This window comes from Clavelina lepadiformis, chromosome 7 (assembly GCF_947623445.1).
Source record: "Clavelina lepadiformis chromosome 7, kaClaLepa1.1, whole genome shotgun sequence".
Classification (NCBI taxonomy): Eukaryota; Metazoa; Chordata; class Ascidiacea; order Aplousobranchia; family Clavelinidae; genus Clavelina; species Clavelina lepadiformis.
In genome coordinates, this window is record NC_135246.1 from 3,757,146 (window position 1) to 3,781,908 (window position 24,763).

Genomic DNA, 24,763 nt, shown 5'->3' on the forward strand with positions numbered 1-24,763 from the left:
CTTGCACTCTAGCTGTCATTTTGTAACATTATCGGTGTTTTTATCGGAAATACGGTACATCAGAAAATCAAGACTGCGATTAACGTAAGAACTAAACCGAATTTAGATGAATAAAATTAAATGCTGTATGAACAGCACCAAATTTGTTGGTTTGGTACGGTATTTAAATCGAACCAGCATAAAATTGAATCTATTGTAATAATGCATGCTTTACTACCGTTTTGGTTTTGTTCCTTTGTTGGTCTTTAGGATGGCGTTCAGACGTTGAAAATTATATAATAAAATGGCGATCGTACGATACTGGTTGCTCTTGGTGCATGCGCTATACACTCAAATTATGTCTTGCTATGTTTAGTGTAGGAAGCGTGTTTTCATAATGCACAGTCACATGTTCACATAATAATAATACAGTATATTAATAGTACACCGACGTTTCGCCATAGCGAATTAACTTAGTAATTAAGCTGCTTCTCAGCCACTGCAAGTAACTTTTGTTTCGAGAACAACGTGCTTCGAAGTACAGACATAACTTCCTGAAAAAAGACGTTTCCTATAAGAAAGCAGAAAATAAAATAAATTCTTTTTTTGTGAAAACCTCTACTTTATGCTTTGTCGCCACCTAGTGGTTTGTGTGGCGAACATTTCGTAAACATAAACTTTTAAAAAAATTAAAGTTTAACTTTTCGGAATGATTGAAAGCTAGCGTTCAATTAACTATGTTCGTTAAGATACTGCCAAACAAACCGCAATATTGCCGAATTGTATTATATTGTCTTTTCCTTCTCATGGTTGTACATTAGGCTTACCATATTTTCATCGCCAAAAAATAGGACAATTTCTTCAGTAAGTACAATGCAAATAAAGTTTTACGTTTAAATAATTTATCACATGTTTTTGGATAATTATACGCATATGCACGGGTAATGCATTCAGCTTCAAAATCATTACGTCTTTTTTTGAAACAAGGATATTTCTGCCGCAATTCATCAGAAAACACAGTGTTCCTCTTTGGCATTATTGCTTAGCTGTATTTAGATTTTATGTTTGTCTAAATTAAAACAATGATAACAAAAATGGTTAGACCTCATGCTGTCGCTGAAAAGTCATTTGACTTGACCTAGGCTTCATGCCGAAAAGTCACATAAACATATAGGCTAATTCTGTTGAAAATATAAGCAAGAAAGCGCAAAATGCAAAAAAGGGTACCTCACGCTTCATTCAAAAGAAAAAACTAATGTGTTTTTTGAGCTTTTAGTTAATTTGCTACGTTTTTTATCATGAAGCTACAGAAACCGGTTCCCTGAATTTTTGAAATACTTACTGTTATGATTTTTCACTGTGTTTTCAGCGTTCATAAAATGAATAAGCCTATTTCGAATATCAAAAATAACATATGGAATGTGGTTAAACGTAGAAGTACTTTATCACTTATCGATTTTACTTAGACTAGGCTACTTTCTACATTCAATTGGTTATTAACAAGTTATTAGGAAAGATTTCATTATTATTGTGTTTAAAGATCGAATGAATATGCTTAGTAGGCAATAAGCCTATATACTTTGGTGCTGTTAGTTTCTTAGCGGCATTGCTTGCGAAATTGTTTTTCAACGGGAACCTCAACACATCGGTTGCTAGATCTCACTCTCAGTGACCCAGTGGGGGGCTCTTATAATAATTATAATCTTGCGGCGATTAACATTGTATATCCACTATGTACGGCGTAGCCAATTCTCATTAATTTCTTTGCTTTACTGAATTTCTTACCTTGTTTTTAGTTATTTAACACTGATTATATTTCCGTGCACTGTTGGACGATCATTCATTTGCTCTTTTGTTTGCTTATTTACTTAGGTGATTATTGTATGACAAATATGAGTTCCATTGTAGTATTACTTGTGTGAAGTATTACACAACAAACATATTCGCCATAAAGACCGCGTACAGTGGCAGCTATTGTTACAATATGAGCGAGGACGATTGATGGTTGATAACTTGTTTTGCTTCTGCTTCGATGATATGAGTCCTCATTCCTCAAACGGCGTGACTAATGCTGTTTAGTTGCTTGAATTCTGTCTATACATATTACTAAATGATAAAGTTCTCATTTTTATTTATTATTGTCAGACACAAAGGCTTTCACCTTTGGGCAAAGCATACTGAATGTTACATTGCGCTTGGTAACAAGTGAAAAAGGTAAAAGGGAAGATTGTAAACATTACAACAGTATATATATGGCACACCAGTTTAAGCGAGGTGATTTATCTGAACGTCATTAAGGAGAATTTAAGTTTGGTCAACAACTAAATTACAAAATCCCAAAATAAAATGTCAGCATTTACAAAACAACCCATGACTCGTGACGTAACCGTCACACTTGAAAACAGTATTATTTTCTACGTGTGAGTCGTTTTCTTACTGCAAAGGTGTTAGCTCAAATGGACTCAAACTCAAACTCAACTTGAAGTCAGATGCAGTATTTTTTCAGTGACGGTTGAGAATTCTCATTCTTTTCTGACGCTGTAGGCGACGCTTGTTAGTTGTCTGCCAGGCCGGTTCTCAGATGGCTCCCTGAGTTTTTCAGGAGAAGAGGAATCGGATAATGTTTCGACATCTTTGAAAAGCAGGGATTACCACAATTTTATGCTAACTTAAGCTATAGCGCAAGCTTACGCTTTTATTCACATCCCCATAATGAATTTAGCCAAATACTTCATACTATAAAAGGTCAAATATTTAGCCTATTCCCTACAAAAATAGTGAAAGCGATGGCCAATGTGCAAATGAACAAAACTGAATAAGTCACTTTTATCAAGACCAAGAGGTTAAAAGATAACGATTTTGGCAACCCTGATACACTGGTATCAGTGGTGGGATTCAAATATTTTAACATCCGGTTTTCTCACTAGCAGCATCCCGTATTAACCTGGGGCCGATATACACATAAGCCTATACATACGCTTGTTTACAACCGGTTCGCGGAGGTCATTAAAATTCCAAGAACCTGTTCGCGCGATCCGGTGAAAACCGGCTGAATCTCACCACTGAATGGTACCCTCTGAAGTATGAGCTACTGCGCGGGTAATTGTTCTTTCTAGACTCTAGAGTAGCCAATACAGAAATACAAAGAAGAAAAAATGGAAAAAGGGTTTTGTTAATAAAGTGTGGCCAACAAAAAAGACAAATAAAATTTTGGTTTGATAAAAAATTACAACAAAGTAGCCTACTCCAGTACCAATGCTGAGTAATTGGTACTTACCACCTGGACTGATTCTTGCACTCGAACGTTTTTTAAAGAAAATAGCCTACATGTACTCGAGTAGTAAACTTAATACTAGCATGCAGGTCTTACTGAAACTGTTACTCAAGCCAAGTCAATTGCTTTTAACTTAAAACCTTTTCTAGAGTCACACTAAGCTATGCGTTGCATTAAATTGATAACAATAACGTCATGGCTCCCGACAAGTTAGTCTGGTTGATACTATTTACAGAAGTGTAATTTTCTAGAAAAATATCCGTATTTGTTACTAAAAGCTCTTAAAAAGCTCTTCTCTTCTGCATTAATATTTTAAAGATTTCCATGGTTCACCCTGTTGGCAGCAAAGATCATAGAATTCTCAGAGTTGATAGAGAGACCCGAATGGCACTGGCAGTGTTTTCTTTCACACAGTGACTATTTCACCATATGAAAGTCACGCAGTCTGTTGAAAAAGATAGCGAAATTACAATTTCAACTTAGGTAGGTCACGCAGCCCATTGTTAAAGATAAGTGGCTAAGTTAGGAGAATGGGTATGGGTAGGCATACCATGTTTTTGTGATTGAAAGTCGGGACGCTTCAGAACAACGAGCCTTATCCGATAATGGTTTTTGCAGAAGGAAATGCAAACAAGTACCGGTACGAAATAAGTTATTTCAATAACGTAACTGCAAAAAGAACACCTCCTACTAGCCTACTATTACTGAACAAGCGAATGCGCTAACGATCAACCCACTACCTACTGGACCAATTACCCGCTACAATGACGTAACAATTACTTTTACATTTAAAACAAGAACACGCATCAGGCATTACTCTTCAGCTAGTTGGCTAAACAGACCAATCACAGCATGCTAATATTCGTGTAGTGTAGGACAATGCTGACTGACTGAATGCTAAAGCGGTACTTTTAGTTGACTGACCGGGACGCCGGGAGCCCGGGACAAAGCCTTAAAAACCGTGACTGTCCCGGCTAAAACGGGACGTATGGTAAGCCTGGGTATGGGTCATTTGGGTAACATTATGAATAAAACAAGAATAAAAAATGATGTGACAATTGGAACTTAAACAATGGCTAGCTCGGTAATCGGGTCTCGATCGATGAAGAATCATCGCCAGATTTAAGTTGTGCAAAGACTTTTCTCAGTCCGAGGATAAACATTATCATACCATAACACATGCAAAAAGTTTATTTTAGCTATTTAAGGTTTTATTAGAATTAGATTTAGAGGGTCTAGTATACAAGTGCACAACCACAGGGTGCCTATGCTTACTATATCCTAGACCCCGGCTACTGAAATTCTGACGTCATCCAGTTGTGCACTTCTGCACTTGTATACTAGACGCTATTTAGATTAGAAGTTAGATTTAGGTTTGGCTTGGGTTACTATGTCATAACATTTAATATAGGTTAATAAGAAACTGTGAAAATTATATTTGAATGCGTGATATTTTCGTTGAAATAGTGGAAGCCCAAAACAAAATGTTTCCTAAGCTGTTACAAAGGTTTTGTAACTTAAGTCCGCTGTAGTACAATCAGTTTAAACACAAACTGCCAAACTCTTTTCACATGGTAGCCTACATCGTAATGTAATTATCAGTGATATCGGTACGCTTTTTTAGTTGTGGTTTTGGTACAAAATTGTATAATGGCATGTTGTAAATTTTTTGGACGTCTGGTTGAGATAAAATAACTTTGACATATGTCCATTTTTTATGGCATTAATGTCCAAAAGTATCGCATGGTGTTAGAGCGAAACAACTGCCTTCAGTGGGAGCAAAAAATATATGGCTTATGAGAAAAAAAAAAAACGAAAGCAAAACAAGGAGGGAATAGAGAAAGGGAAAAAATTTTGTACCAAAACCACTATTGAAATAGCGTGACAATATTACTTTGTACCGATATCACTGGTAACCTTATAATGCCAGGGCTATGATCACCCACCCAGGTAAAATGTAAACTAATTAGAAACTCAACATTACATGCTCTTACCTTTGGTATTATCAAGTTTCGAAAGATTTTTGATCGTTACATGTGCATTGACTTTACTTAAGCACATGGCCGCAAGGACCTATAATTGGTTTCAGTTTTCGACAATAAAGAGAAATGGGATTTAGCCCTTGAAATATATCTGTGTGCTGACCACGTATCGTACCCTGACATATCGAATAATTCCTGTGTGTGAGGTGCAAATATTGTAAAATAAAACTTTTGCACTATTGTTTGAATATTTTTTGTTTGTCATAGTAAAGAAATTCATATATGCCACTCACCTGAGTAAAATCTCTACAATTTTATTCAGTGCCCAGAATGCTTGCAGTTTAAAAAAGAATCAAAGTGGGTCAAGGATTTCCATTGTTAAGTGTATGATGATTGAAAAAACAATGGCCGTAACTCAGAAAGGGTTTATTTCTATCATAATGTCTTTGTTTTGCTTGTATATATTGTTTAGTACAGACATTGCTGCAAAAGTGTAGGTACCATTCACTTTGTAAACTACATTGTGTTGTTGACAGTGCACAATGTTCGTTTGATTTTTTTCTACATAAAGTTAAACCTGTGATTTGTCATATGTTGTCAATCATCCAAGATTTACATGCATGCAGTTCTTGTTTGCCTAAGTTCAAAAAATTAGACTTTGTCTTGTCAATTCCAATAATATTTACAAAAATCTTTTCTCAGTGAATTAAGAGAAGCTCTCAATAAATCGCTGTTCCTAATTGTATTTGTAGCGTCAACTGTGCAAGTAAAATGAAACCACAAATGTTTATGAATAATGCAAGAACGAAAAACAAGGGAAGGATTCTGGACGCCAGAGGCATTTTAAGAAAACGACGAGCAAATGTTCCACCTGGGAAAAGTAATGTTACACGAACGAATGTGAAATTTAGTCACTTGGAGAAGATCATCAAAACAAAACAGTTCATTCACAAAGAAGATAATACTGCCATCACAAGGACAATCACAAATCGGACGAAGTCAAAATCCCCGGCACCAGCATCGTCTGTTTCTGGATTTGTATCGTTTAAGGATGGCCAGGTAAATATTAGGGGTGCCTTGAGATAGAAATTATTCAAGTTTGTGCTAGAGGTAGGCCGATTCGAATCCAAGTCCAATTACTCGGTTGAGTATTGCCATGTTTTCTATACTCACACTCAATCGAGTATTAAGCAATACTCGATGATGTCACTCCAGTTTGTCTTGTTGGTAATTTGTGACATGTAAATTTACAGAGAGTCCTAATGGACAAGGTGACAATGGACAGTAGTGGAATTAAAATTGCTATTCGAAATGAATTTGTTCGTGATACGGAACCCAGACAAAAGGAAGAGCGCAAAAGAATAAAAGTGACTCTGGATAATCCATCAGCTACAAAGGTAAGCTTTTTAAATATAGGAAACTCTGGATGTTGGTAATACTCATATGACTCTGAGACTGACCACTTGCAAAAAAATGAATGACTGCCTGTCCATCTCCTGCTTGAATCGGTTAAAAACGTGATAATGCCGAAATTTATAATGTTATTTTTTATGCACTTAAAGTAGTGCCGTAGGTTTATTTGCTTCTAATAAACTGTTATTTCAGTCTTTAACTGTAGGCCGAGAATACATTTTCAAGCAAAAAAATGTCATTGTACTAAATCTGTTTCGTCTTACTACTCTTTGCTTAATATTGCAACATTTAGTAGACCTTCCATGAAATGGTTTTGTCGAGACTAACATTTTTTATCTGTGACCTGCAATACTTATGATCAGATTATATGTGATCGCAACATCTTTTTAATGTGCTGAGACTTTTGTGATGGACAACTCTAGTCTAATTGTATTTTCTCAAAAATTATGAAAAGAACCACAAAACTTGCGAGCTTTATGCATGGCACCAACACACACTTCGTAAAGAGAAATTAAAATGCTGGGTAGTCGATATCATATTGCTGCATAACCCAGTCACTTGCGTCAACTGATTGTGAACTATGTTACAAAAAAACAACCATCTCACATAGCAAGTGTACTATTAGCAAATTTTTTTTTTGCGATGATGAATGGATTCTTTATAGATGATGTGGTTTGTATTGTTCTATCCTAAACAGGTCATTAGGTTCCAGCAAATTTGGCGTACAATCGCAGTACATGTTTAGTTACAGCACGGAAAAACAATTTGTTACACACTGTAGAAAATGCTAAAAACTTTTATGTTTTACAGAAGCATCACAAGAAGCCTTCTTTTAGACAACAGCTTTCTGCAAAAAGTAGGTTCTTTTTGTTGTTCATGGGTGGTAAAATTCTGATAATTTTGATCTGTTTTTGTTGAAAGTATTCATTGTTTATTCCAAAGTTCTTTCATTTGGTCATAAGTAGTTTAGTTAATTAGTAGTTACGGAGTCTCTAAATCCCATATACATAACAATTTAACAAGAGACTCGTTTCCATGGGAACTTGTGCTATAAACTAGTAGGAACATATTTTTCTGATCTAATTTAGGAAATTTGTATTTGAAAAAATCTGTTCCCCCCACCCAAACAAGAAGGAGATCTCCCTTGCCTTCTGAAGAAAGTATGTCTGCTACAAAACCACAGGTGGGTCAGGTTACACCTGAATCATCAGTCGTTTATCGTAACCCTTCAGTGGATCCATGTGCAAAACTAGAGTTTGGATTAAGACCAATGCAGTCCTCCAACGATTCCTCCAAATATCGACTAGCGAGGGAAAAAGTAAGTTACTGTTAAAATTTGCTTTTATAACCACAGTCTACAAGTAAAGATCCTAGAAGTTAAAATTAAAAACAATTAAAATCAGCAAATACTTTAACAATCGGTACCAGTCGTTGACCAGTATGCCTACTAATGTTATGGCGTGTATAAATCAACAAGGTATAGATCAACGTAGCGTGTATAGATCAACAGCAGGACGACGACTTGTGGGCCACCTAAGGCCCTCCACTTGTTTTTTTTATTGGCTCACCTGTAACTTCGAACAAGCATGATAAAGAAATATGAAACAAACATTGGAAGTTTAAGAAACAAACTTATTTAACTTGTTTAAGTAACAAACTTTATTTCACTCTGACTAACTAACATAAAACTGCCTTATTCAGGTGGAAATTCATTTTTCAAGCATTCAGTGGTAAATTGTGAACTTACATTCACTAAAATTGTAAAGTGGCCTAAGTTACTGTTTGTTATTAAGCAGATATTGCACAAAAATTTAGCAGTTATGTGCCAACAACTGTACAAAGCTGCGTTTTTGTATGGTCCACATGTCATGAGGCCCATTACAGTTAACTGTTAAATTCTGTTATTTGTTACATCAAGTATGGCAGAATTAAAGGAAATTTTTTAAATCAACATACATCTAAAGTTATTTAAAGTTTATAAAGTCTAAAGTTATCATTGTTAAGTCTTAACCGAAACATACTTAGAACTAGAATGACTGATGAGCACTTATGTGACGTCTTCTGCATCGCGTCACTGCTTCCACTAAGAACACTTAAGTACTGTCATTTTTAACTGCCCGTTTTCGAAATGAAATTATTAAAATGATGATTGTCTCATTTTTTCTTATTTAGCACGAGGTTGCTTAGACTTTAATTGTTTGGCACCTCAAGCTGCAGCAGCAAAAGAGTCGCTACAGTTGTATGACTTTTTTAAGGATTCTGGCGATATATTTCCAAGTTTAGCATTTTCACTTACAAAATGGTTTTACTGGCAATGCCATTGATAATGATTTTCAAGATCTTACGTTGAGAGCACAGCAGCAGCACTTACAGTGAATTTTTAGTTGAATCATCTTATGTTTTTGGGAATCAATTTTGAGATTAGTTTTTTTTTTTTATGAATTTTGTCTTGCCTCAAACTGCGGCATTCATAATGGACATACATACTAGTTTCAATATACACTTGCAGAATGTTATTGCATTTAACTCAGAAAACGTTTCATAAACTATAACTCAACCGTTCGAGTAATTTTCAATTTGTAATATACACTTTTGCAGGAATCTGAAGCAATGGAATACTCAAGCCCATTAGAAGGTCATAAAATTATAGTATCTAACCTTCATCCTGTTGTAATTGAAGACGATATACTGGTAAGAATGAATAATACTGCACATATTGTTTTATTGATGCCTTCGTACTTCCAGAATCGCATATGTGTTTTAGTCTTGATATTTTTCTTGTTCTTGTAGTTACAGCTGCATAACTTGATTATGCTATATAAGGTTTTGGCTTGATGGTGTATATATGTACTGTCTGTGATATATATGTGATATATATGGTATATATATATATATCTTATATATATGTGTAAGTCTGACGCAAACACGGCGCTGATATATAGAATATAACCTGAAAATTAATGAGTAAAGTGAAGTCTTTGTTGCAACTGTTTTTCACTGTAACAATTGACCAGATATAAAGGGTTACCAGTCCACATTTTATCCAAATACTCCTTGCATTTCTACCAATGTACTCTGTTGCTTTAGTATAAGACGTGGTACATAGTTAGAGATAATAGAGAGATGTTAATATTAGAGCTAAAGTACACAGTTGTAATCATTTTGTATTCAATAAAATTGTTCCACTTGGATATAGCTTATATATTTATCGTTGTTTTTTGTACGGTTTATATTTGCGGACAAGTATCATAATCAAGACAATACTTAGTGTATGAAAAATTTATTCAAGATACATTAACAAATTTTTCAATAATCACACTTATAAACAAACCAAGTACTGATAAGCAAAAATTGACACCCTTAGCGAATGTAAATCTTGTCAGTTTGGTAAGAGAAAATTCCATAAATTTTTGTGATGTCTTCGATTAGCTGTCGTAAGAGATTTCTATTGATAAGGCATTGTGTAATCATAAAGCAAAAATTTCTGAATGAGTCGTTTTTAGTCATTTTTCTAAAATTGTTCGAAAACTGCCTTTAAATTAGATATGACATTGAATTTTAAGCAATATTGGTTTCATCTTTTTAAGCAAGCAAACAGGTGCATTTCATGTAAGTTTTACCATTTGTTGACATTTAGGAATTGTTCAGTGTTCTCGGACCTGTTCGAAGAGCAAGATTAGTTGAACCAGGAAAAGCTGAGGTGGTCTATGTTCGTAGAACTGATGCAATTCGTGCTTATCAAAAGTACAACTGCCGAGATCTAGACGGTAAGAGTTGTTGATTTTTAAGACCGAGCACAACGCTTGTACCTTTAATCTTAGCTCAGGGGTCACCAAACTACTGGCCTGAGAGACTAGGTTGTCTGACTGTACTGTGCCACAAATGAGCCTATTGTATGGTGGGCTATTCAACAAAACGGGAATTCGGCACACAAATGTCAATTTATACGCTCATTTGGTCCTTCGTGAAAAAAGTTTGGTGACGCCTGCCTTAGCCATTTACAATAAAGGTTTGATTTGATAAAATTAGGATTACAGGTTTCCGTGCAGTAGAACAGGATCTTCAAAAGACGAAAACCTAGATTCTAAACAAACTAAAATCTAAAATCACGTTCAGAATCACGACTTTCATATTACCACTTTACTCTGCTTTATTGCACGACTGTAACTGAATTGAACTATAGCTATTGCCTGCTCTGTAATTTGTCATTAATCAAAGTTTATATTGTTGTTTCCAGGGCAACCCATGCAAATGAAACTAGCCTTCAAAGACATCAGTGAACAGAAGAGCTTACAGTACAGGTAAAACATTTTTCCGTAAATTATGTTCTGTAACGACTGTTGTATCAGTTGTTGCAAAGCTAAAATAATATAAATCTAAGTTATTAATTATTATTAATACAATTAACGTGTTGGTACGATTTCACTTATAACAAAATGCATCATTTGTGGCTACGATTGGAATTTTACAAACGCAGGAAGTTATTACATAGATAAATGAAATTTGTACCCGCTTAAAGACTCTCAACTAACGTAGCTTTATATTTGCAGATGGATGACAGAAGTTCGTCACAATCAAAACCTCACCGAAGCAATTGACATTGACCCGAACATTTTGCAAAGAGCGCTGTTTAAAGGGGGAAGTACCGGCACTTCCGCGCATCCTGTTGTTTTTACAGTGAAAATATAATTGCATTCTTGGGCGCACAATAAGCGAGAGATTGTTATTTTCTGTTGCTGATATCATATATGTTGCGAATTTCCTGGCATATTTCTTTCTTCATGCACGGAAAAACGGTAGAACCAGTGATTGATAAAATAACTTAAAAGCCAACTATTTGGCGAGTACCTATTTGGTAACGTTATTGTTGATTTACCTTTCAGTAGTACATTGCGGTTCAGCTTTGGTGACATTAAAAACTGTACAAAATTTAAACTCACCTGTTATCCTTATCGTTGCATACAGCTCGGGTTAAAGTGCGGTTTCTATTTTTCAACTATCAACAGGACTTGATTTGATGTTAGCTTGCTTTAAAAACATCTTACAGTTGTGGTGCTTTAAAAAGGTGTAAGTTACCTGTTGAACTATAGTCAGTCATTAGGTGTCTAAATCAATCTCTTCTCCAGTAATACAGACCTTTGGTAGTCACTGTATTAGCTTTCATTCAATACCATTTCTCGAACTCTAAAGTTTCGTGAAAATGTCGTCTCGTTTATCGACTGCTTTTCAACAACGCGCTGCTTTTGCAATTTTGGAATGTTTAATTCTAATGTAGATCCTCAGGGTATGACCTGACTAGCAATTACGTCAGGTCTTTTTTAAAACTCGGCAGCAATACGAACATTGTAGGCCTATCCGAATATGCACGAATATCTATAATGTTTGTTATTGTCAAAATAACAAAATTTTGCAAGCAGATAGATTCATGTGGAATTCTATATTTTGCAAAAAGTCGGAAATTAACTGCAAAACGTTAAAGGTTTTGTTTGTATCGGCCATATTAAGGACAGTTAAATGATTGCGGTAAATTTTAGTTTATTTATATAAAAGAAAAACAGGTATTTCTTTTCCTTTAACAACAAAATGACAAGTTTATCCTACGCATGTTTAAAGTGCTCGGTAGAAAGTTTGATTAATGAATTAGAACAACGTTTCGATACGGATTTGCACCAAAATCTATTGTTTGTATTCTCACGAATCCGAATCTTTTTCCAGGCAAACTTTGTATAACGTCGGAACTACAGTGCAGCCTATAAGCCTGGCTAACGTACAATTACAGTAAATATAAGTTAACGCTTCTCAGGAAGTTCTTCCTGTGTGGCCTGAACATCGAAGACTGCCCGTTGATCCGCCCTGAAGTAACACTTCGAAAATTTGGGTCACGCCCGAAAATTGCCGAAAAGATAAAACGGCTTAAAGGTCACAACAGTTCGGGATGAATGTTTAAACGTCAATTTTTTGGTCCGTTAAAGTCAACTTCTCGTTGAAGTGATGATGAGTGCAGAAGGTGCTATTCGTCGCAACAAGAACGAGAATCCCTTATTAGGTAAAACAGCGGTAAAATGTATATAGAGCAAGGTAACATGTACCGAAATAAGGTCATAACTTGGATGTGAACAAACGTCACAGAAGAGCGCCTGTGCGCCTGTCTAGAAGGCAACTGTTATAAACTGCGTAAAAAATAAAAAAACATTACACCTTTTTCGTCAAAATAACGTGTGGTGTTCTATCGTTAGCTTTGCCAGCTGTTAGAAAGGCGAAAGTTACAGTAAAGCCCTTGTGCAAAACAAGCAGGACGCTTTCTTCTGTACAGTCATCTTGGTTAACACGTCACCGAGGTCCTCGCGGTAGCAGCTGCTCCTCAAATGTTTTTACTCGCGTCGGCAGGGTCACAAGTTGCATGTACGTTCGCAATTTGCGAACGCGTATGTAAGCGGACGATGTAATTTGCCTGGATGAAATGTTCAAATAATGAGTTCATAAATTGCATACACGATAAATTATCTTGTAAAACATGGCTGTGTCGGCCAAACGGGTCATTACTATACACGCTTTTGTAAATTGTGAGCGCGTAACAATTTATCAACGCGTTGGCAATGCACCTACTCGTTGGACGCCATTTTGTTAACGTAATGATTTTAAAATAACAGATACTGTATAAAGTTTTGAAGTTACTTGTAGTTCTCAAAATATTTTTTACAAACTTTTGTCCGCATGCTTTTTTTCTGGCAATCATGTCCCGCCCATAAATCAATAAGCTATTGACAACTTGCAAACGAGTTCTGCAAATTATCAACATGTCCCCAAATTACGGACCCATTCACAAACTGTGAACACGTAAGCAATGCAATAGCCAGCTTGCATACAAATTGAAAAGTGTACGCATAAAACGTACACGATCACAATTTACAAGAGCGTGTATAGTAATGACCTGTTTGGCTAATACAGCTATGTCTTTTAGACATAAATTTATTGTGCATGCAATTTATGAACGCGTTAGTTTGAAACTTTCGGATAGGTACATTATTTATCATACATGCGCGTTTGTAAAGTTGCGAACGCGTTGAAAAAAGGAATTTTTTGACCAACATCGCCAAACGTAGTAGCTTACCATTACGATTTGACCAACGATATAAAGAACATGATAGGAAACTGCTAGGGAAAGTACCGTTTTTATTTCGCCCTCGTTACGCTTCAGTGCGGTCACATCCGTTTGTCACGTTTGACTTTGGTTGATCCTTGGACTTAGTGTAGCCTTACTGGCCTTACGAAGAAATAACTATGATTAGGGGAAGGTGACGTTTGTAAGCGTATATATCAGCATAGCCTATAGGCCTAGCTGAATTTGGTTAACTTTGAAGTTTACAATGGTGCGAAATTTATAAAACTCGGTGAAACTAGGCCTAAATATCTACAGGTATGCTTGCAGATTGAGACTGCAATATCAAAATGCCACGTATATGTTGCATGCCTGAATGCAACAACTGTCTACCTCAGCAAAATTTGTTTAGTGCACCAAACAAAAAATTTTGTATCAAAAAAAAGAAGCATGGGCAGAAGTATTAGAAAGCAAAATTTTGTCATACCGAGAGGACAAGTTCATGCATATGCACGCTTGCAAAACCAGTACTAAAATTAGCCAGAAATTTTTACAATTACTCGACGTACGATGGGTCAATTTTGACAACTAAAACATTTCTGACACGGCAGAACATTCCTCTTTCGAACCGTGTAATCGCTTTTCTTTTAAATGCAACGATAAGAAAATAAATTGAATGTTTATACGTCTAGCTCCTGCCATCAAAACTAGATAGCAAGCATTATTACATCATCTAGCATTGAAGTCAAACAAAGCCTTCGTTACATCATAAACATTTTGTTGTATTTGAATTCACACCTAGGGTGGACTCACCACCTTTATTTAAAGACGAAACGTGTACAAATGTGTAACATACAAATTAAAACTGCGTTTCAGTTTACGCAGAATATATCCTCCAACATACTCGAGAATACTAATTTCATCAGGAGTGAGGTTACTTGATGGCAATTCTGTTGTATTTTCTGCGTGTATTTTCCTAGAGTAAACAATCCAACTTATTGCAATTGATTTCAGAAAGTTGGAACATACAGTATTACCACACCATTCAATATCAGTATAATACAACATTAATATCTTATCACATTAAATGTTGAGCGGAATAATAAAAATATATACCTGAGAAAAAGATCAAACATTTTTCTTGAGGCTTCAAGTAATTTGCATCGATCTGCATTCGGGCCAAAACTATGAAGAATTCTACAAATTACATACACGCAAATTTATCTTGCTAAACATGTAAACTTATAAAAATATACAAAACCTTAAGGCAGCAGGACTTACCTAAATAACCACGATGCTTGACCTTTTGATGAACTTCAAAACCTCGCTGACTTTTAAATTTTTCATCACAGTATTATATCGTTGATTTGACGGAGTCGCGATAAATTTGTCACATGACTTAGCATAAGTGTTCTGATCGAAAACCTTGGATTCCTGGTGACGTCGTACACGTTGCTTTTTTGTTTATAAGTTACGTTGATAAACTTGTAAGTTGTTTAGGAACAAGAGTTCTTACTAATATTTTTTAAATGAAAGGTAACAAAAAACATTATTTTTAACAAAAAACCTCAAGGTGCCAACGGGGTATGGTAGCACAGATATATCGCAAAGCATCAAAAGTGGCTATACAGCTGTTCTGCTGTCGGCTGTTTAACTTTAATTTTTCAGCACTAGCAAAGAATTCGGTATGTCTGAAACATGGCATATTTGGCCTAACACCACTTCCGCTGGTTAACAGTTTCAAATTCGGGCAATACGATATAAAAATTAAAAAAACGCATAAATGAAAAGTATCGTGCTAACCTCGTTGCAGACTGGTCAAACAAGAAATACGCTTTCAAACAACACTGGTCAACACGATTTTTGTTGCAGATTGTGTTTGGGTCTTTTTTACCTAATTTGGGGGCGCTGAATCCGAATCTGGCGTTATTTTGTTTCTATCACATCACGTTTTTGAGATAATATAAGTTACAATTTATATATGTTCATTATAAAATAATACTGCAAATCAGAGACCGCCTTGAAATGTAGAGGTTGTTTTAATCAGAACTGCTGGAATGTTTAATCATGCAAAACACGAACACAAAGCCTCGTGTTCAGTTAAAAAACATCACTAGAAATTGACCGTTGAACATTCAATGTAATGCCACAATCTTTAAGAACTCGGAAAATTTTCGTTTTAATGGCTTTCGTTTGTGGGTAGTAGTGTAAATTTCTCTCTTCAAATTCCAGCAGTAATCTGCCATCATGTAGCAATCCCATCGGCCCTGGTAGTGCTCTTCCATAACTCTAATATCTTGGTGGTAGCGCTCACTTTGTTCTTCACTGACGTCCCCATTGTTGTGTTCAATTTGAAGAAGTTCAGTGTCAAGTGTCGGCAGCCTAATACTGACCCGAAGCATGTGCCCTCATTAGGGCAGGTAGATTGAACTGCCGAACAGGAAAGTGTCACACTGTTACAGCTGAATGTTGAAGGTCTCACAAAAGCCAAAATCAACATCTTGAAACACCTTGCGAGTACCCACAAAGTCACCGCCATCCTTCTACAAGAAACCCATGTAATTTACATCACCATCAGGCATTTGCGGTGCAGATTCACAAACAGAAGAACGCATCATCTTCGACTGTCGTGTCCTACACCCACTCATAGGCCAAGAGGACCTGAAGACCTCTGACGAAGAAGGGAAGAAAAGGCTGCAATTGGTATCTGAATATGCTTGAGCCGACCTCATACGAAGTTAGACAACTTGGTTGTCGTCATCGTAAGACAATATTCCCTTAAGGTTAACAAATAAGTACGAGGGTGAGAAAAGCAGACAACGACCTTATGAGACTCATATGTCATCACCCGTAATAAACATTTCAACAAGCAAAGATTGTAGTGAAGTCGGTCAAGCTGTCAAATTCAGCTACCATATATACCCATTCCATTACAAGTTTTTTTAGAACTCCTTGACTATTTTATCTTTGACTCCGTTAGTCCATTAAGGAAAAAGGTTGGACGGTCCTGACCTAGCCTATACTTGTGGTGTATAGCCTCTTGCTGTTACAGTTGCAGCGTTTTTCTGTGCAAAGTAAGCAAGTGCAAGTGTAAAAAAATGTGAACGTGTTCAGTTTTAAGAAATGAGCATAACTCGTGTGATCACTTGCATAAAAAAGCTTGCTTGTTAAAATATTGGTTCATTGACATATTAAATGCTTAATGTTGGTATACTGCTAGCACATGCTGTAAAACTGCTTTATGGAACTTCTTTAAATTAAACCAATGTTAGGTAGCATACCATTGATATTTTCAATTCAACATTTCAATCACATCAATGGTGATTGATTAGTGATTTTCAACAACACATCAAACAGACTTAAACAATTAATTCTGATATAACTTTCCTAAATGTGTTACTCTTAGACATTTAAGTGATTGGAGCGGGATCACGACATATGGCCGTGAACAAACTCACCGGCGACAACTGGTAGTGGACAACTGACCGACAACAAATTGGCCGGCGATCAAATTAACCGTCGACAAATTGGCCGTCAAAAGGTCAAAATTCTAATTCACTATCTAGTCGCGCATCAGCTTTAATCTCAGCCAATTAAGTATGTGTATTGCAGTCAAGGTTGACTGATTTGTCAAATAGCAGTTTGTGTAAATTTTAGTGCCCTTATTATGTAGTGTCATATGTGTTTTGCAGTGAACTTCTTTTAATGTTGTTACTCGTATTTCTCGTATTTCCGGAAATATTTCTGTTTATTTCAATAAATGTTTCAATGTGTATTGAAATAAAAAAAAATTTTTGGTAAAAACAAAGGAAATAGTTACAAACAAATATTTACTTTACATATCATATACTACCATCAACTTAAACACAATAATTCAGCACTTGCACGGTCAATTTACCTCCCGGTCAATTTTCATTCCGGTAAGTCTGTTCCCGGTTAGTTTGTTCGCGGTCAATTTACGTCACGTTCAGTTGTCCCCGGTGAGTTTGTTCGCGGTCATTTTCCCGCGGCCATATGTCGTGGAAACGATTGGAGCACTGTCTGTGGTGTGCCAATTTTGGGTTAGTTTAGGTCAAACTGGTGTTTAATGTCATTTAAAATGATTTCTTGTGTTTTTTTTGAAACTACGCAGAAGTCTTCATAATCATTCTTTCAAAACCACAGGGAATCTTTTTGATTTTCGTTTTTGTATGTGACAATCACTGCTGTTCTGTACTATCTAGTAAATGTTGAAAAAATTGATTTAGATTTATTATTTTTATTTCAACAGTTTCGTTACATTTGATCAATTTTCCGCTATCAAGAAAATCTTCAAATATTTTAAGTTCTTTTCAGCAAATACATTATAAAGTTGTATGATAATCAAGCAATGGAGTGTCATCCAGTTGGTATGCAAAATGACGTTTTGTTAAAAGCAATCAGTGCAACCTAATTATCAATGCCAGGAGTGTCAAAAGTCATTTACACTAAAGTGTAATTTGCAACGTCACATGGCTATCCACAGTGAAAGGCAACATTATACTGAATAAAAATAATAATAACATTTATATAGCACTATTTCTGATAAGAGGAATTGCTCTTAAGCGCTTAACACTCACATATGAAATACAGTAATAATATAATCAAGAAAAGCAACAACAGCGATGAATGTAGCATATTATTACGGCTTGAATTGAGGTGGCATAAACTCGGCATGACATGGAGGCATTAGACGAAAAAGAACACAGTGTCTCATTTTTTAAATATTGTATTGATTGCTAGTTGATTGAATCCTAATATTGATGCTCATAGCTTTAACCCACATTGGAAAGTTAGCCGATATGAGCAATTGATTTTTATCTACGAAGCCTGCTCACTGAGCAAACTTTCCAAGATGTGCAATTTTTTGAAAAGGTATTTGAACATAAGTCCAACTTTACATATCATCTTTTGTTGTTGTTTTACCACGTTGACATAGACATCAGCTATTTATGGCATCCAGGCCGGATAGCGACTGTCAAAACAGCGACTGTCATAATGGCGACTTCATAATAGCGACGTAATCAAGTGAGCGACATTCCAAACAGCGATTGTATAAATGCCGACCGCATTAAAACAGCGACTGTTATGATAGCAACTTAACTAAGCTTACCATATTTTTTTGATTGAAAAGCGAGACGCTTCAGAACAACAAGCCCTATCAGATAAATGTGGTTTACATTTTACTAGAAGTATGAGACTATTTTGGATTCCTATCGTCAGGGACAACTGAAGTAGTAAGACACCAAGAAAAACTAAAATAATGGATTTTACTAGGAAACAAAACAATGTTCAAGCATTTGTAAATTTACATAATCGTCCAATCATACTTTTCTGTAGACAATACTTTCTTCCAGAAGTCTATATTCAACTTTATTTTCTCATAAAAACCACAGCAGGAAAAGTCAGTTTTAATTTTGCAGGTGATAAGGGCTTTCACATTCAAATGGTTTTTGCTGAAGAAAATGCAAACAAGTACCGGAACCGTACGAAATAAGTTCTTTCAATAACCTAACTGCAAAAAGATCATCTCCTCCTAGCCTACTAGTGTATTACTGAACAGTGAACAAGCAAATACGCTAACAATCAACTCACCACTGGACCAATTACCCGCTACAATGATGTATCAATTACTTTCACATTTAACACAACGAAACAAGAACACGCATCGGGTATGGCTTTTCAGCAAATTGGTTAAACAAACCAATCACATCATGCTAATATTCGTGTAGTGTGGGGCAATGCTGGCTCAGTAAATGCCAAAGCGGGACTTTTAGTTGACTGATCGGGACGCCGGGACAAAGCCTTCAAAAGCGGGACTGTCCCGGCTAAAACGGGACGTATGGTAAGCCTAGACTTAACTCGTATTCACTGAGTTGAATTCACTGAGTCGAATGAGGCATTTATAAATGGAAGGCAACACTATGACGTGTCACATTAATTTTAAGGTCGTTTGAAAAAATTCATTAATTTTAAGGTCGTTTGAAAAATTTGCCCCAATGGATTTTATAATTTCAAGAAAAGGAAGTGACATGATAAGTTATGAAGGCTTTTTGTACAGGAAAGACAAAACAAAGTTAAATACAATCAATTGGAGATGTGCTAAGACAGGTTGTAAAAATCGCCTAACGACAAGCCTTCAGTATCGTGAGCAACAACAACCCCCAGTGAGCAGTGGCGTCCACACGCATCCACCAAACCCTACGGAAGTGGCAGCCAGGAGAGTTGAAAACAGTGTAAAAACAGCTGCAGTAAGAACACGGGATCCACCACGAAGAATCGTGCAGGATGCATTGACCGAAGTTAATGACCGGGTGAAAGAGTGCGTGTGCGCGTAAGCCTTGGATTTAATAAAAGAAGTGAGGTCGCTCTATTGACAGTCGCTGTTTTAAATGAATCGCTGTCGTGTGGTCGCTCTATTGACAGTCGCTGTTCTGACAGTCGCTATTTGGAACCCGAGCCGCTATTTATGTTGCTCCTAATATTCACTCATAATGTTTATACAGAAAATATCTGTGATAATATTGTAATAATAACCAAAGGTAATATACAGATTGTGTAAGATATACAATTCTCGTACTTATGTGTCGTTTTAGCAAAGCGTAACACGAGCCACAATCACTTCCTGTACCAGTGTTGTGACGTAATATCTGTGCCTTTCTCGCATGCGTTCAGTTTGCCAAAAGTAAGTGTGTTAGCGTATGCTAGTAACAAGTTTGGTAATAACCAACAACCAGCAATTTAATACAGTTGAATATAGCTAAGCCAAAATGCTAAAACTTTAACTGTTGAATGAAATGCTGTTGATGTGCCAATGTTCTATCAATTTGTAATCGTATAAAGAAGAAACAATACAATCAGTTTATACAATCAACATTCTTGTGCAATCTACTGATGAGTACAAACTAAAGTGGCTCAGTGTAAAGTTGACAATTTTAGTTGTTGGTAACACAAGACAATCAGCTTTTGGCTGAACAGTCGAGTCTAGGGTTGATAAAGCAAGACAACGACCTTGAGACTCATTTACTTCGAGGACAATAAACATTCAGACAATCAAAGATTGTATTGGATTGACTGGTACAGTCAAGTTCAATAACCAATCATTCCATTACATATCTAATGTCTATGTTTTGAAATTATTTAATTTTACTATTTTTCATAGCCTCAACAAATACAAATCAACAAATAAAGCAGGGATACTTGGTGAAGCCAAATCAACAAATAAAGCAGGGAAAAGTAGCACACATTTCAAGCCTTTTTTGGAGCTGTCAATGAATGACCTCTATTCTTCTGGTATATACTCAAGTACACCCATAGTCTCCATAGATGTGTGGGGATTATGTAGAAATTGGTTGTATAAATTGGCATTGCACAAGTTTTGATTTTTCTCCAGGCAGATAATAATGTTTGCAAAGCTTGTAGCGTGCTGACGGTAGTTGAAGTATTTCAAGTAGCGTTGTTTTACGGCGTAAAGTTTGAAGTGTACTTGATGAAATATTTGGATAACATAGATTCGTAGAATAATAGATAGTACACACATACACGTAGCAACGATAAATTAACATGGCGTTAGCTGATTGGCTGACGAGTATGATATAAAAGGTTAAGCTTGGTTCAAATCGTCATGCTGGATGTTCTGGCCGGCGAGGCTCTGCAAGGGCTTGTCCCTTCAGGACTTGCTAGTACTCTTCTCTTCTCTGACTCGTACGAATTGAATTCTTTTCTGAGTTATTCTATTTTGAATAAGTAATTGCTAACAAATTGGGAATTGGAATCATGTTGTAAATATCCTAATTCGGACAAGTTATTTGGACAATATAGCAAATTTGAACTTATGAAGTTGGTGTTGATTTAAGAAGCAATATAGAGACAGTAAACGCAACGGAGTCAAAGACAATCATAGGAGTCAGACAATAAAACTGAAAGACTGGGTTTGGCTTAGGCCATCCCAAAACCATTACACCACTCAAATCCCATAGATGAAAGAAGTCCTTCGATGTTTTTACAGTACACAAAATTATCTTCTTGAGAGAAAAATTGCATTAACATTTCTTCTCTGTCCCGGTAAAACGTTATTTTTGTTGCCGAATCAAGAATGTTATGCTATGTGTTGATGTTAAGGCTTATGTTAGTGCTTGATGGGAGATGATATTGTGACAACCAAACCACGTGACTCTGTGTCACGTCATAGCATACGTGCAGAAAAACATCTGCATCAGAAATGATAATATGATGACCTTGATTGAACTGGTTGGAAATTGAAAAACAAATACGTCAGAGGTCAAACTTGGCCAGGCTGATGCAACGTTTGAAGAGAACAACGAACGAAAAAGGATTTATGCTAAAAAAAAGCGGATGGTTTGGTTGCGAATCTGGGAGAGTGGAGGGAGAGACAGTAAAAAAAAACGAGTGCATAAAAAAAAAAAAACGTGATTACCAAAATTTGAGTTGTTGGGCGACTGAAGAAAAATAAAAAAGTGTATTCTGTTGCTGCCGGAGTATTCTATTTGAATAAGGCGATTTATCAATAGTTAGAAGTGACGAAACGTCATAAGTTAAACGTCATAAGTGGTGCCCCGATAACTCGAACCCAAGACCTTCATCGTGAGAGTTTGTATGCGATAACTCGAACCCAAGACCTTCAACGTGAGAGTTTGTATGCAATAACTTAACAACGTGGGACTTCAGCGGAATTTCGTCATACCTGTATCCAACTTTCTACAGCTGTTAATTTTTACGGAACTTCACCCTTCATACTTCTAACTGGTACTGTGTTTTTTATTGTATATTATCATTGATGGTTAATGGCTTTATGTTAAACTTCTCTTATGTTTTCAAAATTGAATTTTCTTAACACATTAGAACACGTTATTGATAGTCATTTTTCCCCTGAAACATTACCGCAATCGAGCGTTATGTCCACAAGTGCTCCAATAACCATGAGCGATATTGCCACTGATAATGACCTAGTAACCTCAGAAACTTTAACCCCTTCCTCGAACACGTCGCCAGTCTCGGAAGGTGTTAAAACTGACTCTTTTATGTATGGCATTGGACCGTCTCGAACGTCTCGAGTGAAATTTGGCACTGATTACCCTACTAGCAGTCGAAATCCTGATTTCAATCTCTTCCAATCGACTCTAGATTATTATCCTCCTCGCGTTGGAATTAAAGTTTCTTTACCGCCATTTTGGTCAGACGCCCCGCGCGTATGGTTTCAATCAGCGGATGGAGTCTTTAGACAGAACGGAATAATTTCTGAGTATGAAAAGTATGACCTTGTGCTTTGTGCGCTAAATTCAAGACATATGACTCGTGTTGAACATATTATTTGTCATAAACCAGAAGATAAGCCATATACTGCGTTGAAGGAAGCGTTATTAAAGGAATTCGAACTTGATGAATCTCAGAGGTTAAATCAGTTATTGTATAATGTCCAACTGGGTGACTTAAAACCTACCGAACTTTTATTTCAAATGAAAAAGTTACTTGGAAACTTTTCTGATGATAATCCAGTTGTTACGTCTTTGTTGAAAAAGTTATTTCTTGACAAATTGCCATTACATTGCCGTCAAATTCTTGCTGGCTCTTTAGAGGCTGATTTAGATGTCCTTGCTTGGCGCGCGGACGAAATCATGTCGCACTCTGATCAAACTCACCCAACAGAAGTCAGCCTCCAAAATGTCAATTCCAATCTTTCTTCCATGAATGCAGTTCTTACCAAACGTGTGGACATGTTAGAAACCGAACTCGCAAGGCTGCGAATGCAACGTCATATTAGCAATAATAAGCCTGATACAAACCAACGCTCGTTCGCCCGACCCAGCCGATCGAGTCGATCACCCCAGCGTGTCCGCTTTTACAGCAATCAATTTCGGCCGAATTTTTCTCCTAATAGCCGAGGTGCTGAATATTCAGGCAGAGCTTTTAACAATGAAAGACCACGCTTCTTTCCTGGTTCCATAGATTCGGCTCAAAGAGCTAGGCGCAATTGTAATCCGCCTAATCGCACATCGAATGCTCCCAATTTATGCTTTTATCATAGCAGATATGGCCGAAATGCTTTCAAATGTCAATCACCTTGTGGTTGGAGGCGTGATTCATTGGCAAAAAACGCCTAGCGCCGCCGACAGGTCCATCACAAGTTATCGGCGGCGTAAAATCAAATTCTTTGATGTACATATATGATGATAAAACTAAGCTTGACTTTATGATTGATACCGGATCGCCTAAATCTTTTGTGTGTGCAAAACATTGCTCTGATTTTACAAAAGGGAGTTATTACAATTTTCAAGCAATAAATGGCTCTACTATTAGAGTTGTTGGAAAGAAATGTTTAACTATTTCTTTGGGTTTAGAGGATGATTTCACTTGGGAATTTTTGGTAGCCGAAAACATTACGTCTAATATAATTGGCTGTGATTTCTTAGCGTCTAAACGTTTGCTTGTGGATTTATGTCTTAGGCGTTTGACAAAAGCCTCAAATACGGCTTACTGTACACCAGACAGCTTTTTGTCACAAATTTCGCATTTTTCTACGGATGCTGAACAGAGCCAACCGAATACTGAATTCGATTTTGTTTATCAGAAATATTCTCAAGTATTTGACGTCACTAAATTTTCTCAACGTGCAATACCGGGCGTAACTCATCATATTGTTACCGATCCCCAAGCTGCACCAATCAAGCAGAAAATGTTTCGTTTCTCGCCAGAAAAAGAAGCCATTATTCGTAAGGAATTAGACCGGATGTTAGATTTGGGTGTAATAATTCCCAGCTCAAGCCCATTTCGTTCCAATATTGTGTTAGTACAGAAGTCAACCCCAGGGGAATTCCGACTTTGTATTGATTATCGTTTTTTGAACGCTATCACATCACCGGATACTTATTCTACCCCGTTTTTGTCTGATTTTGTTAACCACATGGCTGGGAGTTGTATTTATTCCCGCCTTGATTTGAAAAGTGCTTATTGGCTAATTAAAGTAGCTCCAGAAGATAT

General features: G+C 36.4%; 1 protein-coding gene and 1 long non-coding RNA gene across 2 annotated transcripts; one reads left to right on the top strand and one right to left on the bottom strand.

The window, feature by feature from the left end:
* The first annotated feature begins 5,923 nt into the window (after positions 1-5,923).
* On the top strand, positions 5,924-11,889 carry LOC143465899 (uncharacterized). Its single transcript, XM_076964421.1, has 8 exons — positions 5,924-6,294; positions 6,489-6,632; positions 7,459-7,504; positions 7,737-7,966; positions 9,247-9,339; positions 10,286-10,415; positions 10,886-10,949; positions 11,199-11,889. Exons 1-8 carry the CDS (start codon positions 6,007-6,009, stop codon positions 11,335-11,337), a joined length of 1,134 nt encoding a protein of 377 aa, XP_076820536.1. The 5' UTR covers positions 5,924-6,006; the 3' UTR covers positions 11,338-11,889.
* Positions 11,890-14,539: 2,650 nt separating this feature from the next.
* On the bottom strand, positions 14,540-15,117 carry LOC143466244 (uncharacterized). The gene is made up of 3 exons (XR_013118732.1): positions 15,029-15,117; positions 14,864-14,944; positions 14,540-14,723 (listed from the first exon to the last, which is right to left on the bottom strand). It is a non-coding gene; the product is annotated as an uncharacterized LOC143466244 (long non-coding RNA).
* Between the last annotated feature and the right edge of the window lie 9,646 nt (positions 15,118-24,763).

What these genes read in the sequence shown, in the direction of transcription:
- LOC143465899 (XM_076964421.1), top strand. Translation starts at nt 6,007, where the DNA reads ATGAAACCACAAATGTTTATGAATAATGCAAGAACGAAAAACAAGGGA. An exon ending in TATCGTTTAAGGATGGCCAG is followed by an intron (nt 6,295 to 6,488) that starts GTAAATATTAGG and finishes GTAAATTTACAG; the next exon opens with AGAGTCCTAATGGACAAGGT. An exon ending in ACAACAGCTTTCTGCAAAAA is followed by an intron (nt 7,505 to 7,736) that starts GTAGGTTCTTTT and finishes GATCTAATTTAG; the next exon opens with GAAATTTGTATTTGAAAAAA.